Raw genomic sequence first — 18,455 nt, forward strand, 5'->3', positions numbered from 1 at the left:
GGTTAGTGCAGTTAGTATAGCTGTGTTTATAAAAGGTTTGGATAAGTTTCTCGGAGAAGTGCATTACCTTCTATTAATCAAGTTGACTTAAAAATAGCCACTGCTATTACTAGCATCAGTAGCATGGGATAAACTTAGTTTTTGGGTACTTGCCAGGTACTTGTAGCCTGGATTGGCCACTGTTGGAAATAGGATGCTGGGCTTGATGGACCCTTGGTCTTACCCAGTATGGCAATTTCTTATGTTAGAACAATCTAATTTCCCATTTTTACTGGTATTCTTTCTGGATATCCTGCTCTGAACCAAGCAACTCCTGCATGATGACTTTCCCCCATGGCCTATTTAAATAGCTGTTCTATCTCCTTTTTAAATGATAGTGTAACCCCTCTTTCGCCAGAGGTTACCTTCCCAGTCTCGGGAAGCATTGTGGTTACTGTCTCGAGGTGGGGAAATAAGATCTCTGGGGCTGTGAGCTGGAGGCAGGATAACCTCCAGGACCAGTATCAGGCTGAGAACACTTCACACACACAAACCACTCTCCAGACTCAAGTTGTGCTCCAAATAATAGTTTACTGCAGAATCTTCAGCATTAAACATAATGACAGTGATTGATTTCTGCATCTGCCTGAAGTAACAGAATTATAGTTCCAGAAATCTCTCTTCTCCTTATAGCTCCTCTCCTTAAATAAGTTTCTTCTTACAGCAACTCAATAGTCCTGGCTACTTCGTTTCTCTTCTCATTCATCTTTGCACAAGTTGCCTGGTACTCTCTTTAGTTTCCTTAGTTAGCAAAATAGTTACAAAACGTCCTGCACAGCTCAAAGAAAAATCCCTCTGGTGCAGCATTAAGAACCTCTGAGCCCCAAAATAAGTTCCCTCTGGCACAGTTTGGCTTCCAATAAATTTCCAGGCTGCCTTACACTCTTCACTCCACTGCTCTCAAGCCTCTGGAGATTTTTAGGGGAAATTCCCTGCAATCCTGGATGCTCCCTTCTGGGATCCCTTGAGAGGATTGCAGCTACAACTAACCTCTTTGTTGTGTTTGTGGCATTGTTTGGACCCTTGGTTGTTGTGGAGATAACTCCTCCCATGGGGAGGGGCCCCATGGGGAACCACATCGATAGTCTAAACTCAGATAGCAGACACTTAGTAGGTGGAAGGCTTTATTGTACTGCTGTAGATAGATGGTATGAAGCAGGGAGGTAAGGCACTGCAGTCTGCGAGGTGCCAATACATTCAGTATCGGATGTTGAAGTCTCACCCAGATGTTCAGATAGGTGGGAGCCCGCAGTACGGATAATGCCGAGCCTGGTGGGGGGAGTTGGAGCACCGGATCGGAGAGGTACTCACAGGAGCGTAGTGGTCTTCCTGGTAATGAAGATGGTGGGACCGAAGGTCCAAGGTGCAGGATACACAGACTGATAGGCCCTCGAGGAGCGAGTACCTGATAGTCCAGAGATCCTGAAATAGAAAGAGAGAGAGAGACCCCCGAGGAATGGTTGTCTAGTTAGTGGAGGCCCCGAAGGGTGGTTGGAAGTGAGAGACCCCCAAGGAGCGGGTGCCTAGAGCTTCGTAAGGAGCAAGGCCCAGAGTGTAGTGAGGCGTCTAAGCGTGCAGCTTAGAGTAGTCAGAGTAGCTAAACTGAAGTCTTTGCTAACTCAACGATGGTAGCGAAGCGGAGGCTTTAAATACCTGGAGGTATTGACGTCATGCGGTGGGGACGCCGCGAGGTTTCCCGCCATGACGTTGTATTTGAGCGTAGGCAACGTGCGTGCACGCGCATTAGAAGGCCCTAGGAATGAGCATGGTGGACTGGAACGCCCATGCTGAGCTGGAGACGCCGAGGCCTTTGGCACTCAGCACCGGAGGCAGCCATCTTGCCCAAGGAGGAGGAAAAGGGAGGAAAAGAGGTAAGGCAGAGCGGTAGCAGCCTTCTGCGACCAACGGACGCAACGCTCTTTATTTTATTTAAGAGTTTTTATATACCGTCATTAAGTTATTCACCATCATAACGGTTTACAATAGGGCACCTATATCAAAGAAAAAAATGGGTCGTACATTACATGGGTGGTGCCATTAGTTTTCAGTAACAAACAGGAGTCAGGAAAGCCAAAGCTTTTTATTATCTCTCCTCATTACCAGGCCCTTTGAGGGGATGTATCCACCTTGTCTGTCAGAGGAGCGAGCAACACCCCTTGTCACAAGATGGCCCAGACTTCTGGAAGATTCTTCTTTTACTTCCAACTGACCCCTGGCTTCAGTGCACATCCTGTGCATTTCCAGCAGATGTTTATTTAGAGATATTAAAATATTTACAGCACCCTGGCCTCCTTGCAAAAAGAAACATCTCTATCACATGCACTCCTGCTAACATAGTCAGCCTCCATACACCTTTCTGTGGCATGGGGGCCACATTTGTGTTAGCAGCTTTGCTCCTTTTTTTTGGTTAAGATGGAGCCCATCATCATACTTGGGAACTTTCGAGGTCAGTGATGGTGAATTCCAATCCTTGAGTACCACAAACCGGCCACGTTTTCAGGATATCTACAATGAATTTGCATGAGAAATTTTGTGATATTGGCATGGTTGTGGACCCTTGGCTGCTATATAGATGACTCCTCCCACGGGGAGGGGTCCCATGGAGAAATACAACAGTAGGCTGACTCTTCAGTAAACAACACAGTGGAAGGAAACTTTATTAGACAGCAATAGGCAATGCCCGAGGAGTGGGCAGTCCTCTTCAGCCAAGGAGTTAACTTAAATGTCAGAGTTCGGTCCAGGCACTGAGGAAGTAAGTGCAGAGAAGATCTCACCCGATGCTGGGAAGTGAGGGGTCCAGTAGTGGTTTGCAGAGCAGAGTAGGCCGAGAACCCAGTCACAGAAGACGTAGCCAGCAATGATAGATCCGGTAGTGGTCCACAGAGCGGAGTACGCCGAAAATCTGTTCTGTGGTGAGACAAGGTAGAGAGACTGAAGCATGAAGGTACTCACAAGGCTGGTAATGCTGTTGGAGAGATGACATCCGCAACGTGGAGGTAGCGGTGAGACAAGGCCCAGGGTGTCAGTGCCGGGGGTCCTTGGTAGAGGCAGGTGACCCAGAAAGTAGACAGGAGCGAAGCGAGGCCCTCGTGGAGCGAGTACCTGCAGGCGTCCTTGAGATACAGGGTAACCTGGAGAGAGAGCTAGGAATGAAGCAAGACCGCTGAGGAGCGGGTGCCTTGAGCATCCTTGCTGGAACAGTGACACCCCGGGGGGTAGGTAGGAGCGAGTACCTGCAGGCGTCCTCGAGAGAGATAGGAGCGAAGCAAGACCCTTGAGGAGCTAGTACCTAGAGCGTCCTTGGAAGTCAGCGTAACCCCGGAGGGTAATAGAGAGAACTCAGAGCGGGCACTTCTGAGAGAGTCAACATTAGCTGGACCAGAATCCTTGCTAACTCGTAGCTGGATTGGAGTTCAGAGGCTAAATACCTGGAGGTACTGACGTCATGCAGTGGGGACGCCCCCGAAGTTCCCGCCATGATGTATTCAAAGGAGAGGGCGGCGCATCCGCGCATGCCCTAGGAGGCCTCAGTGCAAACATGGCGAACACAATTGCCCATGCCGGTCCGGGAACACTGGAGAGAAGAGGCAGAGGCAGCCATCTTGCCCAGAGGAGAGGAAAGGAAAAGAGGTGAGACAGAGAGGGCACAACAAGAAAGATGTGCATGCATTGCCTCCATTGTATGTGAATGTTTAGGAGAAAAGTTGTGGGCATCACCCTCCCACCCTATCTCACTGATCCATAACAGTCTCAGGGTGAGCAGGTATGCCCATCCTGCTGGAATAGGTTCACCCCTTCCTAAAAAATACTCCTGTTGCGTCCATCGGTCTTGGACGGCTTCGACCTTTGTGCCTCACCTTTCTTCCTGCTCTCTCCTCAAGCCTTGGGAGGTTGGCTGCCATGGCGTCTTCTTGCCGCTCTCCCCGGCGTCCCCAGATCGGTTATGGTGTCGGCATTCGCCATGTTTCTCCTGAGGGCCTCCTAGGGTGCGCGCACGCTACCCACCTCTTTATCCACGTCATGGCGGGAACCTCGGGGGCGTCCCTTCTGAGTGACATCATCACATCCTGGTATTTAGCCTGCCCTTCATTTGCTAACAAACAGAGTTAACAAGGACTAGGATTGGCCTTGCTCCGGTCTAAGCTACTCTGCCGTTTCCTAGCTGCTGCTGGAAGCTCTCTTTGCCCTTCGGGGCTTTGCTACTAACTTGGGTACCCGCTCCTCGGGGGCCCTTCTACTTTCCTTTCAGGTGCCTATCCGGGGAACCCAGGTACTCGCTCCTCGAGGGTCTGCTCTCCCTAAACCTGGTGCCTGCTACACAACAACTTCTGCCTGCTGGAACTATCACAGACACAGCCTCAGCTTCAGTGAGTACTCTTCTATCTCACCTACAATGCTACATCCAGGACCTGTTCCTGCTCACTGCGCTGTCTCATTCCATCTTCGGCAAGACGGGTTCTCCCTGCTGAGGATCTCTGACGGATACTGTGGAATTTCACCACCATCATCACTGTCCACTCCTCGGGCAGTGTCACCGTGCAGTATAATAAAAGTTTATCTTTTTGTGTTTGTGCCCAGAGTCTAGCCTGGTACTACAGTTCCCCACGGGGCTCCTCCCTGTGGGAGTGGCAATCACTGTAGCACCTAAGAATCCACTCCAACTCCTCACAACCATAACAACTCCCTAGCTCGGGGGTGTGGGGGTGGGTGTCACGTGACAGGATGTGCTGGTGAAGACGTTTCCTTGTGGGCTCTGGGTGTTTCCGCTCTAATCTTTTGCATCCTGGCTTGCACACGCATTTAAACCCTCTAAATTTGGTACCAATTGACTGACCTTATGAGCATTTACTCCTACATGTCCAGATCTCTGCTGGGAATACCAACACGACCCGCAAAAAAAGAGGAGAAACCGAAACCAGGGGATGGTAAGATGGCTGCTGCAGGAGAGCAGGCCTCGCAGACCACGCTGGACCGCTCGGTAATACAGGCGACTTCGCGAGCAGTTAAAGCAGCCCTAAATGAAAAACTAGATGCCATTTCAGCTCAGATTGCTGAAGTGAAAGGTTCTATAGCTGAATATGGCCTCAGACTGGATCAATTAGAGGGTTGAATTTCTTCGGCAGAGGACGACTCAGACCATGCACGGCAACTGGATAAATTGAACAAACTGGTCCTCCTACAAGAAGAGAAAACTGACGATCTGGAAAACAGATCCAGAAGGAACAACTTATACTTCATGGGATTTCCTGAAGACATCGAGGAAGGGGATTTGGCCCAAATCTTGATGACTTGGCTCCCGGAGGCCCTAAATTTGCCATTGCTCTCGCCCACTTTCATTATTGAACAGACGCCCTGACTGGGAGCTCAGAAAATGGGAGATTCCCGTGCTTGTCTAGTTATAGCTCGCTTGATAAATTATAACCACAAGCAGCAAAATACAAATGGAGAAATACAAAAATTTGCCTATAAAGATCTTTCAGGACTTCTCCAGTAAAGTTTTGGCGAAAAGAAAGGATTTCGCGCCAATTTGTTCTAAACTGGTTGCCAAGCAGATCCATTTTGCTTTACTTTATCCAGCATAGCTTCGATTTTGGAATGCGGGGACATTGCACATATTTGATTCGCCATCAGAGGTGTCACAATTTATGGAACAATTGGAATGTACTTGACCATTTCGAAAGCTTTATGGTCTATTGGAAGTCCATTAATTCCGACGCAAGCCTTTCAAGCTTATTTTGCATGCATTAAATTTAATTTAGGTACCTGAATTTCAGTAAGAATGCAGCATATTTGTGTTGTTTTTGCAGTTTTATTTTCAGTTGGCCATATGCAGGAAGCAGGATGTTTATTGCATCATTACCATATGCACCAGAAGTTAATTTCATCTGCTTTTATGTTTGATTGGTAGAACTGACAAGATCTTGATAAACAATCATAAAACTGAATGTGTAGCGACCTGTGATAATACGCAATGGTGTGCAGAAAACTTTGTGTGCATTCCTGTACACCTTGTTCCATCAATTCTTTGTTGTTGTGGAGCTAGCCCAACCGGTCAAGCGTTAGCGACCCTGGCTCTTCCTTGGAGGAGCTGCGGCTCAGGCTGCATAAGATTTTGGGGTATGGGTGGGGGGAGAAATGTTGTGGGGGGGTTTGTATCATCTGGGGTTAACTTTTTTATTGCCCTTTTTATATAAGAATTACCTCTATGGGAACATTGTCTCATTTTGCTGTGTCACTATTGACCAATATCACTGTTGTTAAAAGGTCTTTTTCAGTTGTAATGCTGGGTGTCCTATTTGAAAAATCCTATTTAAATAAGTATGGCTAAAGTAATCAAGATTATGAGTTGGAACATTGCTGGATTGGGCTCTCCAAATAAACAGGAAAACGTTTTATCTTACATTAAATGATCCAAAGGGGACATTGTTCTTCTCCAAGAAACCCATATGTCTGATAAGGAACATGGCAAGCTATGCAAAAGAGGTTTTTCTCAAGTATTTTATTCTTTAGGCACTACTCTTAAACAGAGGGTAGCGATATTGATTAACTATCATGTCCCCTTTTCCTTTCAAAAATCCTGGACTGACCAGGAAGGGAGAATTATTATGGTAAAAGGAATTCTTTCAGGTAGAGTTGATTTTGATCTCTGCCTACACTCCCAACCAATATGATCACTCCTTCTTTATAAATATAGTGACTGGTTACTCATCATCAGGAGGAGGAGTCATGATTTTAGGGGGAGACCTCAACTGCGTAGTTGACCTGGTTCTAGACAGTCATTCTGATGTTAACATCTCCAAATTGGGAAAACAAAAGAGAGTTCAATTCCTCTGTGATAATATGTCCTTCTTGATATCTGGCGCATCCTACACCTGAAGGAACAAGATTTTATGCACTATGCAAAAGCCCATCCCACCAAATTGAGAATAGATTTTATTTTAATCTCTAATTCTCTGTTTAATTAGACGTTATCTCAGCAGAAATTGGGAACTTAATTATCTCCGATCACTGTCAGGTCTTTTGCATTGTCATTATCAACAAGTCCTCCTGGCCTATTTCAATGGCAGATGCCAGAATGGTTATGTATGGACACCCTCCTTTAAAGATTATTTAATTAAGAAATGGCTATTATATGTGGAAAATAATGAGCAGCATGTCAGCGAGCCTAGCCTGTTCTGGGAAGCGGCCAAATCTGTACTTCGAAGGAACATTATGTGGCGTTAAACATAAATCCCATAATGCTCAAATTGTGCAGTTAGGAAAACAATTGCAATACTGTAAAGACCAATGGAACAGCTCTCAATTATTTATATGGAAAGATAAATTTGACTCAACGTACTCTCAATGATATCCTGCATCAGAAAGCAAAAGATTCCATTTTTATGTTTCAACAGAAACTATATCTCTATGGCAACAAATCAGGCCGATTGCTGGCCAATTTGACCAAAGCACAATGTGTTTCCAAATTTATTAGCTCAATCTATACACAAGATAGCACCTTGGCCACACAGTCAACCCACATAGGAAATGTTTTTAGAGAGTTCTTCAAATCTCTATACTCACTGGAGAAATTACTTACCTGATAATTTTGTTTTCCTTAGTGTAGACAGATGGACTCAGGACCAATGGGTATAGTGTGCTCCTAATAGCAGTTGGAGACGGAGTCAGATTTCAATCTAACGTCAGCACCAGTACATATACCCCTGCAGGAAGCTCTGCTCTTCAGTATTCTCTTTGAAAAGCAATTGTGGATATGTGTGTGTTGCGACCATCGCTGCCCTACGTCTCCACTACGCCCACCTTACCTCTTTGGCAACTCCCTCTTTGCCTGTTGGAGGTTTGGCTGCCACGGTGTCATCTTGCCATTCCCCTCCGGCGTCCCCGGACTGGCTGGATGCTGCACTCCGCCATGTTTCCCAGCAGCCTAAGGGTGCGCACACGGCGCGGCCACGACTCAAGTACCAGCAGTGGCGCGAACCTCAGGGGCATCCCCCTGAGGTGACGTCATCCTCATCGGATATTTAAGGTCTCTAAAATCGCTAACGAATCAAGTTAGCAAGGGCTTTCTCCTCCAGGTATCGGCGGATGGGATTTGCTTTCCGCATACCTTGCTATTCTGCCTCCTCGGACTTACCAGGGGTACCCGCTCCTCGGGGCCTCACTTTCTCTTTTGCTTTTCAGATCGCAGTCTGGAACCGGTACTCGCTCCTCGAGGGCCCACGTTCCCAGACTTGCAACTGAATACCACTTCTGCCAGAAAGTCATCACTGCCTACAACACCAGTGAGTTACCATCTCTCAGAGAAGGGCAACCAAAATGATAAAGGGGATGGAACAGCTCCCCTATGAGGAAAGGCTGAAGAGGTTAGGGCTTCTCAGCTTGGAGAAGAGACGGCTGAGGGGGGGTATAAGAGGTCTTTAAGATCATGAGAGGTCTTGAACGAGTAGATGTGACTCGGTTATTTACACTTTCGAATAATAGAAGGACTAGGGTGCACTCCATGAAGTTAGCAAGTAGCACATTTCACTCAACCTGCAGGGTTCTTGGAAGAGAAGTCCATTAACTGCTATTAATCAAATTTACTTAGGGAATAGCCACTGCTATTAATCACATCAGTAGCATGGGATCTTCTAGGTGTTTGGGTAATTGCCAGGTTCTTGTGGCCTGGTTTGGCCTCTGTTGGAAACAGGATGCTGGGCTTGATGGACCCTTGGTCTGACCCAGCATGGCAATTTCTTATGTTCTCTCAGAGCATTCCCTGGAACCAGGTACTCACTCCTCGAGGGCCTACTTCATTCCAGCTCCTGGGCTGCTTCTAACAGATTATTGTGTGAGTGTTACCATCAAGGTTCTGTTCCTGAACTCTGCATACCCTGCCAACTCACTATATTCAGTTTCTCTAAAGCTCAGTTATCCAGGATCGCTGTTTCAAGTGTCTGAGGGACTACAGCCCAGCCGGGCACTTCCAGCTCACTACTGCCACCTCTGGTGGTTCGATATACTGTTTAATAAAAGAACTAGTGTGTGTCTGTCTCCATACTCTGAGCCTGACCGGTGGTCCCTCTCGGGATCTTTCCCCGGGGGTGTAGTCATCTGCCACCGGCCCAAGGATCCACCCACAATTACCATGAACACTAACAATGTGTGTCTGAATAATTTGATTAACTTTGATTAACTTGAATACCATGATTAATGTGAATTGGTTGATGTGGTTTATAGCTGGAGACCGCCAGTGCACTCAACCGAGAAACCCCAACACACTCGTTAACTATGGGTGTCTTAATTAGAGGAAAGCATGGCTTACCCATGTTTGTCTTGCTCTAGGGGATTGTCACCCGAGGTTCTGTGTTTGGCAGCAGCCGTGGGCGGGATACTGAATCTATCTGTCTACACTAAGGAAAACGAAATTATCAGGTAAGTAATTTCTCCATTTCCTAGCGTGTAGCAGATGGATTCAGGACCAATGGGATGTACAAACGCTACTCCCGAACCGGGTGGGAGATTGCGAATGCTGTGTCCTCCCGAGCCTGAACATCCAGGCAGTAGAACCTGGAGAAGGTGTGAATGGAGGACCATGTCGCCACCTCGGTGGGTGACAGCATCTTGGTTTCCGTCCAGGACACTGCCTGGGCTCTAGTGGAATGGGCCTTGATTTGCAGAGGTGGCAGCTTGCCTGCCTCTACGGAGGCCGCCTTGATTACTTCTTTGATCCAGCGGGCTATGGTTGCCTGCTAGGCCGCTTCCCCTTGTTTCTTCACACTGTGAAGGACGAATAGGCGGTCCCGTCTTTCATACGGATTCCAACCTTTCCAGGTATCGGACTAGGAGTCTGCTGATGTTAAGCTGGCGAAGCGGCGAGATTCTTCTCAGTCCTTATGCTTGTCTGGAGATGGCAGCGAGATGGTTTGTTTTAGATGGAAATGAGAAACCACTTTTGGGAGGAAGGAGGAGACCATGCATAGCTGTATGGATCCCAGTGTGAACCTGAGGAACAGTTCTCGGCAGGATAGTGCTTGAAGTTCGGAGATGCGGTGGGCCGAACATATTGTTGTGTCCGTCGGTTCCAGACACCCTCTCCACCTCTGACACCTCCCTCTTCGCCCGCGGGAACACTGGCTGCCGCAGCATTTCTCTGCCGAGATCCTCCAGTGTCCCCGGACCAGCTTCACGCTGCTGACCTCCATGTTTCCCGAAGGTCTAGGGGTGCGCGCGGCCCTGACTGAAGTACTGGCGATGGCGCGAACCTCGGGGGCGTCCCCCAAAGATGACGTCACCCGCGACGGATATTTAAGGTCTTAGAATTTGCTAACGCATCGAGTTAACAAGGATATGGCTAAGGTTACAGATAAGGATTTGTTCTATCTATGCTACTCTGCCTCCTCGGATTAACCAGGGGTAGCCACTCCTCGGGGGCCTCGCTCTCTCTTACTTTGTAGATTGCAGTCTGGAACCGGTACTCCCTCCTCGAGGGCCCTTGTTCCCGGACTTCTTCGAATTCACTTCTGCATGGAAGTCAGCACTGCCTACTACATCTGTGAGTTACCATCGCTCTCTCAGAGCTTTCCCTGGAACCAGGTACTTGCTCCTCGAGGGCCTATACTTTCCAGCTCCTAGGCTTCTATGAGACATTGTGTGAGTCTTACCATCTGGTTCGGTACATGAACTCTGCTTACCCTGCCTACTCACTATATTTCAGTTTCTCTACAGCTCAGCCTCCAGGGATCGCTGTTCCAGCTTCTGAGGGACCACAGCCCAGCCGGGCATTCCAGCTCACTACTGCCACCTCTGGTGGCAGTGTATACTGTCTAATAAAAGAACTAGTGTGTATCTGTCTCCATACTCTGAGCTTGACCGGTGGTCCCTCTCGGGGTCTTCCCCAAGGGGCGTGGTCATCTGCCACTGGTCCAAGGATCCACCCACAACTCTCCTATATACTACAGATTGCTAACTCCTATCTGATTGCTCCTCCCATCAGATAGCGGTTTCAGAACAGATTGCTAACTCCCAAGCACTGTTAACTCCGATCAGAACACATATTGCCACTAGGAATGCAATCTTCAAAGTTAGGAGTCGTAGGGACAGACTGCGGATAGGTCTGAAGGAGGCTCCCGCTAGGAAGTCTAGTACTAGATTGAGGTTCCAAAGGGGAACCGGCCACTTTAGGGGTGGTCGGATCTGCTTGACCCCTCTCAGGAAGCGGGAGACGTCCGGATGAGATGCTAGGCTGCTGCCTTCCACTTTGGTTCCAAAGCAGGCCAATGCGGCCACCTGATCCTTGATGGAGTTGAGAGACAACCCCTTCTGTAATCCTTCCTGCAGAAATTCCAGGATCATGGGAATTTTGACTGTCCATGGAAGGATGTCGCGGTCTTCGCATCAGGCTTCAAATATTCTCCATATTCGTATGTACGTTTGCGATGTGGAGAACTTGCGTGCTCGGAGCAAAGTGTAAATCACCGCCCTCGAGTATCCACTCTTCTTCAGGCATGTCCTCTCAATGGCCAGATTGTAAGAAAGAATAGAGTTGGGTCTTCATGGAGGATCGGGCCTTGCTGGAGCAGATCCCTGTGTGGAAGTAGAGGGAGAGGGCTCCCTGTCACGAGTCTTCGAATGTCTGCGTACCACAGTCTTCTTGGCCAGTCCGGGGCCACTTGATGTACTAGCCTCCTGTGTTCTTTCTTGTGGATGATCCCACCCAGTAGTGGCCATGGGGGGGAAGGCGTATAGCAGATCTTCCTGTGGCCAGGTCTGAACGAGGGCATCGATCCCTTGGGATTGTGGTTCTCATCTGCGACTGAAGACGTTGGGAATTTGGGCGTTGGACCGGGTTGCCAGGAGATTCATGGCTGGGGTTCCCGAGCGGTTTACTATCAACTGGAAGGCTGTGGTCGACAGCATCCATTCCCCTGGGTCTAGACTTGCTCTGCTGAGGTAGTCCGCAGTGGTGTTGTCTTTTCCTGTGATGTGGGCGGCTGAGATCCCTTATAGGTTTGCTTTCACTCACGCCATTAGGAGATCTATTTCCAGGGACAGCTGTTGGCTTCTGGTTCCTCCCTGGCGGTTGATGTAGGCAATTGTCGTGGTATTGTCTGACATGACTGACAGATTTGCCCCGGAATCTGTGACTGAACCGTGTGCAGACTAGTCTGACCGCCCGGGCTTCCAGTCGGTTGATGTTCCATTCCGACTCTTTTGTCCCATTGCCCCTGGGCCTTCAGTTCCTGGCAGTGGGCTCCCCACCATCGTAGACTCGCGTCCGTGGTGAGCAAGATCCAAGTCGGTGGGGATAGCCTTACTCCCTTGCTCAGATGGTCTTCTTGTGGCCACCATTGTAGCTGGGTTCGAACTTCCTCCGGGAGCTGGAGGCGAACGGAGTAGTCCTGGGACATCGGGTTCCACCATGACAGTAGGGAGCGCTGTAGCGGTCGCATGTGAGCTCTTGCTCATGGGACCACTTCCAGGGTTGATGTTATGAGATTGAGAACTGGGAGGTAGTCCCATACTTTGGGGCGAAAACTTATTAGCAGGTTTCGCAATTGGTTCATCTGTTTTCTTCTCCTTGAGGGAGGAAGAATGACCTTGTCTTGTCTGGTGTCGAACCGGACTCCCAGGTATTCTAGAGATTGGGAGGGCTGCAGACAGCACTTGTTTGTGTTGACAGCCCACCCAAGGCTCTCCAGTAAAGTTTTTACTCTGGTGGTCGCCTGATGACTTTCCTCTGGAGATTTTGACCTGATCAGCCAATCGTCCATATATGGATGTACAAGGATTCCTTCTTTCCTCAGTGTCGCCGCCACTACAACCATGATTTTGGTGAACATCCGAGGGGCTGTGGCTAGCCCGAAGGGTAGCGCCCGGAACTGGTAATGGTGGTCCAGGATTGTTAAGCATAGGAAGTGTTGATGCTCATGATGGACTGGGATGTGCAGGTAGGCTTCTGACAGGTCCAGGGATGTAAGGAATTCTCCTGGCTGTATCACCCTTATGACCGAGCGCATTGACCAACTTGAGGTTGACCGACTTGAGGTCCAGTATGGGCCGGAACATTCCCTCTTTCTTGGGGACGATGAAATAGATGGAATAGTGCCGAGTATTTTGTTGTTGCATGGGCACCGGCGTTATGGCCTTTAGGGCGAGCAATTTGGCAAGTATGGTTTCCACTGCCATCCTCTTGGAGGGAGCGTGGCAAGGAGATTTCACGAATTTGTCCGGAGGGATGTTGTGGAAGTCCAGATAGTATCCCTCTCGAATGATGGTTAGGACCCACTTATCTGCTGTTATCTCGACCCATCTTTGGTAGAATAGGGCAAGCCTGCCCCCTCTATGGCTTCTTCCTGTGGATGGGTCGGCTGATTCTCATTGTGGGGTGCGGCTGGGGCCTGTGCCAGAGTCGGCTCCCCTCCTGTTGTGTTTGTTCCGAAAGGACTGGCCCCTGCCTGCGGGGCGAGGTGCTTGATATGTACTCTTGTAGGTTCTAAAATACTGTGATCCTCTGCCCTTAGGTAATCGGGGAGAGGGGCGTTGGCTTCTTTTGTTCTTGTCCTCTGGTAGCTAAGTACTGGGGATTTGCCCCATTTGTTGGCTAACTTCTCCAGTTCGCTTCCGAACAGGAGGGCTCCTTTAAAGGGCATTTTTGTGAGTTTCGTCTTGGAAGTCGCGTTGGCTGACCAGCTTTGGAGCCAGAGCTGCCTTCTGGCTGCCACTATGGATGAGACGCCCCTGGCTGAGGTGCGCACCAGGTCGGAGGTCGCATCCATGAGGAAGGATATTACTGGTTCTAGTGCTTCGACGGGTGTTGCAGCGTTCCTGGTCATTGATAAGCAGGCCCGTGTCACCACGGCACAGCAGGCAGTGATCTGCAATGACATAGCTGATACGTCGAATGACTGTTTAAGGATGGATTCCTGACGTCTGTCCTGGGCATCCTTAAGTGCCGTTCCTCCCTCGACTGGAATGGTAGTGCGCTTTGTGACGGCACAGACCATGGTGTCCGCTTTGGGGAACACCAGGAGATCTTTGGCTGAGGGTTCCAGTGGGTATAGGGCTTCCAGGGCCCTTCCCCCTTTGAAACTGGCCTCCGGATCATCCCATTCCAGGTCGATCAGCTGTTGTACGGCTTGCAGCAGAGGGAAATGGCAGGAGGCCTGACGGAGTCCCTCTAGGAGAGGGTTCATCTTCGGTTCCCCTGAGGCACTAGTGCCAGCAATGACGAGCTCCTTCAAACTGAGAGCCACGAGATCTGATAGCTTGTCTTTGGAGAAAAAAATGCCTCTTGATTTGGTAAGGTTCCGTTCCTGGAGGGATATCCCCTTCCTCCAGGGATTCTTGATCTTCGTCCGAGGTGTCAGTGTCCCCTATGGTGACGCTTTTGGCCGGGGGAGGCACATCTCTGGGAGGCCTAGAGGGGCCCTGGGAGGTTAGGGTCCTCTGGGGGAGGCTGTGGCATTGGTGGTGCCGGTTGCATATGGACAAAGGTGTATAGACCTTTAAAGAATTATACCCAGGAAAATGATCCTGAGTCTAAATTGAAAGCCGCTGCGTCCCCGGGGAGCCCCGTTTGAGGGAGGCTAGCGCTGGGGGTAGAGAGGTCCGGTGCACTATGGCTGGATCTGGATTCCTGTACTAGCTGGGGAGGGCCTTGACCCGGTTCTCCCAGAGCCTCCTCACACTGTAGACACAGGGCTGTGGCCATTTCATGCTGTGCAGCTCTTATGTGGCAGGCTGGGCAGAGGGTTTGTGCCTTGATCTTCTTCGCCGGTGGTGCCATGGCTCGTGCTCGTAGGATCGCAGAAACCCCAGTATGTGCATTTAATGCGTACACCGGGAGGCTTAGTTATGCGCTCCGGGTGAGCCGAAGATGCGTGTGTAGGCCGGGACGCGCGCTCACTAAGATGCTCGTGCCGCTGTGCGCACAGACTTAACTTATGCGCCTGGCACAGTTGAGCGTGCGGCTCTGCGCCCGGCCCCCTCGTGCACGTCGCTGTGCGCACACAAGTAAGTTGTGCTCCCGGCTCGCCTCTGTGCACACTGTTCCAGTTAGGCGGACAGGGCGGCGATCAAGGGGGAAATTGCATCGGCGACCCACGTCGAGCAATATGGTGACCACCTCGGAGGGTCTCCACATGGGAGGACCCTCGTATCGGATCGGGGTCTAGCCCGGACGGGGCTGATGAACCCGATAGCACAGATGCCAACTGGCGATCTGTGTGGCTTTCCGAGCCTCGGAGACTTTTAGAAAGTTTTCTACCTTACCTCATCTCGGTCTCGTTCCGGGCGGTCTCTGGCTGCAGGGGGAGAGGGAAAAGTTCCTTCACCGCTGCGCTCTGTGTTGCACCCACTGCCTCTCAGCCGCTCCTGTTGCTGGAGGCTAAGTCCACGCCGGGAACCGGCCGCCGGACCGAGGCCTACCTCTGAGGGATCTCGGAAATCACCTCAGGAATTCTCAAGTGGGGGAGGGACCAGTATGTATTACCACAGGAGGGCAGGGCTGGTTAGTAGAGGTAAAGATTTCTTCTTGTTTGGAATTTTCTTTGGTTTGAATATTCTAACGCTGTGCAAGCGTGTATAGAGTCCCGAACTGCAATGGAGACAGAGAAATACCGAAGAGCAGAGCTTCCTGCAGGGGTATATGTACTGGTGCTGACCTCAGATTGAAATCTGACTCCGTCTCGTCTCCACCCATTGGTCCTGAGTCCATCTGCTACATACTAGGAAACTGAAAATATCCATGCCTGTAATCAGGTTTTACAGAGTATCCATCTACCTAAGGTGTCCCCCCCCCCCCGACCAATTAGAGAGCCTTAATAAACCTGTCACTGAATTAGAGGTATTAGCTGTGTTTAAAGAGCTAAAGTTACATAAATCGCCAGGACCAGACGGTCTCTGCTTTGCTAAATCTTTGCAATCATATAATATCAGAGGAGTGTCTCCCAAATTCTAGGTCTGAGGCGGCCATTACCGTTCTACCGAAACCAGGCAAGGACCCTTTCACTTTTAAACCAGGATGTTAAAACCTACGCGAAAATTATGGCAAATGGATTAAAATATGAGTTTCTGTATCTCATCTCTCCGGAACAGCCTCAAATCCCAACACTGACATTAGGCGTTTACTCCTAGCATGAGAGCCCGCCACAGATCCATGCGGAGAAGAATGGCCGATTCTGCTGACTACTTCTCTCCTTTGGATGTGAAGGACCAATTCTTCGAGCTGGCACTTATTGGAGTTCTCCAGCGGTGCCGGCAGGGCTGCCCCTTCTCACCCCATTGCACTTTCTTCCATTACAATCTCTCCCCCACGCTTTGAAAAAGGGCACGGGACCAAAAGTCCCCGCGCGGCATAGGAGCGCAGGCGCAATACCCTCCCCCAGCGCCTCGCGTCATTACGCGTCGGCACGTTGCTTGGTTGCTATGGATATCCTCAGTCAACGTGCCTGGCTTAGCGGAAGTTCCTCAGAGGCACTTCCGGGCTGGAAAAGAAGCGCGAGCGCCGGAAGCAGGGTTGCTGTACGCGAAGCGAGTGCGGCCCGGGGAGGAAGAGTAACAGCTGCCGGCCATGTCTCCGCTCCCGGCTTTACTGCTGCTGCTGCTCTCAGCTGCGGGACCAGCAGCCGCAGCCCGCGACGATGATGGCGACTGGGTGAAACTGCCTGATAAATGTGAAGGTGAGGAAGGCATCGTTATATTCAGTCTGGGATAAGCGCAGAGGAAGACGTGAGGGGAAGTCCAACTCCAGCCCGTCCTTCCTAGTGAGAAGAAAAGGAAACTGGAGGCTGGTGGGGGAGGGAACCGGAGGAAGTGAGCGGAGTGAAGGAGGAAATGGAAGCATGGTGGGAGGGGGAGAAGGGAATAAGAGAAACAACGGGGGCAGATCAGGGAGAGGAAGCAATCAGAGCATGCGGAAAAACAAAGGGGGGAGAAGGGAATCGGAATGGGGGGAAAACAAAGGGGGAGAAGGGAATCAGAATGGGGGAAAACAAAGGGGGAGAAGGGAATCAGAATGGGGGAAAACAAAGGGGGAGAAGGGAATCGGAATGGGGGAAAACAAAGGGGGAGAAGGGAATCGGAATGGGGGAAAACAAAGGGGGAGAAGGGAATCGGAATGGGGGGAAACAAAGGGGGAGAAGGGAATCAGAATGGGGGGAAAACAAAGAAGGAGAAGGGATTCAGAATGGGGGAAAACAGGGAGAAGGGAATCAGAATGGGGGAAAACAGGGGGAGAAGGGAATCAGAATGCGGGAAAACAAAGGGGGAGAAGGGAATCAAAATGGGGGAAAACAAAGGGGGAGAAGGGAATCAGAATGGGGGAAAACAAAGGGGGAGAAGGGAATCAAAATGGGGGAAAAACAAAGGGGGAGAAGGGAATCAAAATGGGGGGAAAACAAAGGGGGAGAAGGGAATCAGAATGGGGGGAAAACAAAGAAGGAGAAGGGATTCAGAATGGGGGAAAACAGGGAGAAGGGAATCAGAATGGGGGAAAACAGGGGGAGAAGGGAATCAGAATGCGGGAAAACAAAGGGGGAGAAGGGAATCAGAATGCGGGAAAACAAAGGGGGAGAAGGGAATCAAATGGGGGGAAGAACAAAAGGGGAGAAGGGAATCAGAATGGGGGAAAACAAAGGGGGAGAAGGGAATCAGAATGGGGGAAAACAAAGGGGGAGAAGGGAATCAGAATGGGGGAAAGAACAAAAGGGGAGAAGGGAATCAGAATGGGGGAAGAACAAAAAGGGGGAGAAGGGAATCAGAATGGGGGGGAAGAACAAAAGGGGAGAAGGGAATCAGAATGGGGGGAAGAACAAAAGGGGAGAAGGGAATCAGAATGGGGGGAAGAACAAAAGGGGAGAAGGGAATCAGAATGGGGGGAAAACAAAAGGGGGAGAAGGGAATCAGAATGGGGGGAAAACAAAAGGGGAAGAAGGGAATCAGAATGGGGGGAGAACAAAAGGGGAGAAGGGAATCAGAATGGGGGAAAAACTAAGGGGGGAGAAGGGAATCGGAATGGGGGGAAAACAAAGAGGGAGAAGGGAATCGGAATGGGGGGAAGAACAAAGGGGGAGAAAGGAATCGGAATGGGGGGAGAACAAAGGGGGGGAGAAGGGAATCGGAATGGGGGGGAAACAAAGGGGGGGAGAAGGGAATCGGAATGGGGGGGGAGAACAAAGGGGGGGAGAAGGGAATCGGAATGGGGGGAGAACAAAGGGGGAGAAGGGAATCGGAATGGGGGAAGAACAAAGGGGGGAGAAGGGGAATCGGAATGGGGGAAGAACAAAGGGGGGAGAAGGGAATCGGAATGGGGGAAGAACAAAGGGGGGGAGAAGGGAATCGGAATGGGGGGAGAACAAAGGGGGGAGAAGGGAATCGGAATGGGGAGAACAAAGTGGGGGGAGAAGGGAATCGGAATGGGGGAAGAACAAAAGGGG

The 18,455-nt window shown here is 50.1% G+C and overlaps 1 protein-coding gene across 1 annotated transcript in view; it reads left to right on the forward strand.

Moving 5' to 3' along the window:
• Nucleotides 1–16,498: 16,498 nt before the first annotated feature.
• The window catches only part of CNPY3 (canopy FGF signaling regulator 3), a 70,324-nt gene continuing 68,367 nt past the window's right edge, over nt 16,499–18,455 (forward strand). Inside the window, exon 1 of the mRNA XM_029592778.1 lies at nt 16,499–16,700. Within this exon, the coding sequence (XP_029448638.1) occupies nt 16,592–16,700 (109 nt within the window). The 5' untranslated portion in view covers nt 16,499–16,591. The remainder of the gene's footprint in view (nt 16,701–18,455) is intronic.

Source organism: Rhinatrema bivittatum, chromosome 3 (genome assembly GCF_901001135.1).
Source record: "Rhinatrema bivittatum chromosome 3, aRhiBiv1.1, whole genome shotgun sequence".
NCBI classification, from domain to species: Eukaryota; Metazoa; Chordata; class Amphibia; order Gymnophiona; family Rhinatrematidae; genus Rhinatrema; species Rhinatrema bivittatum.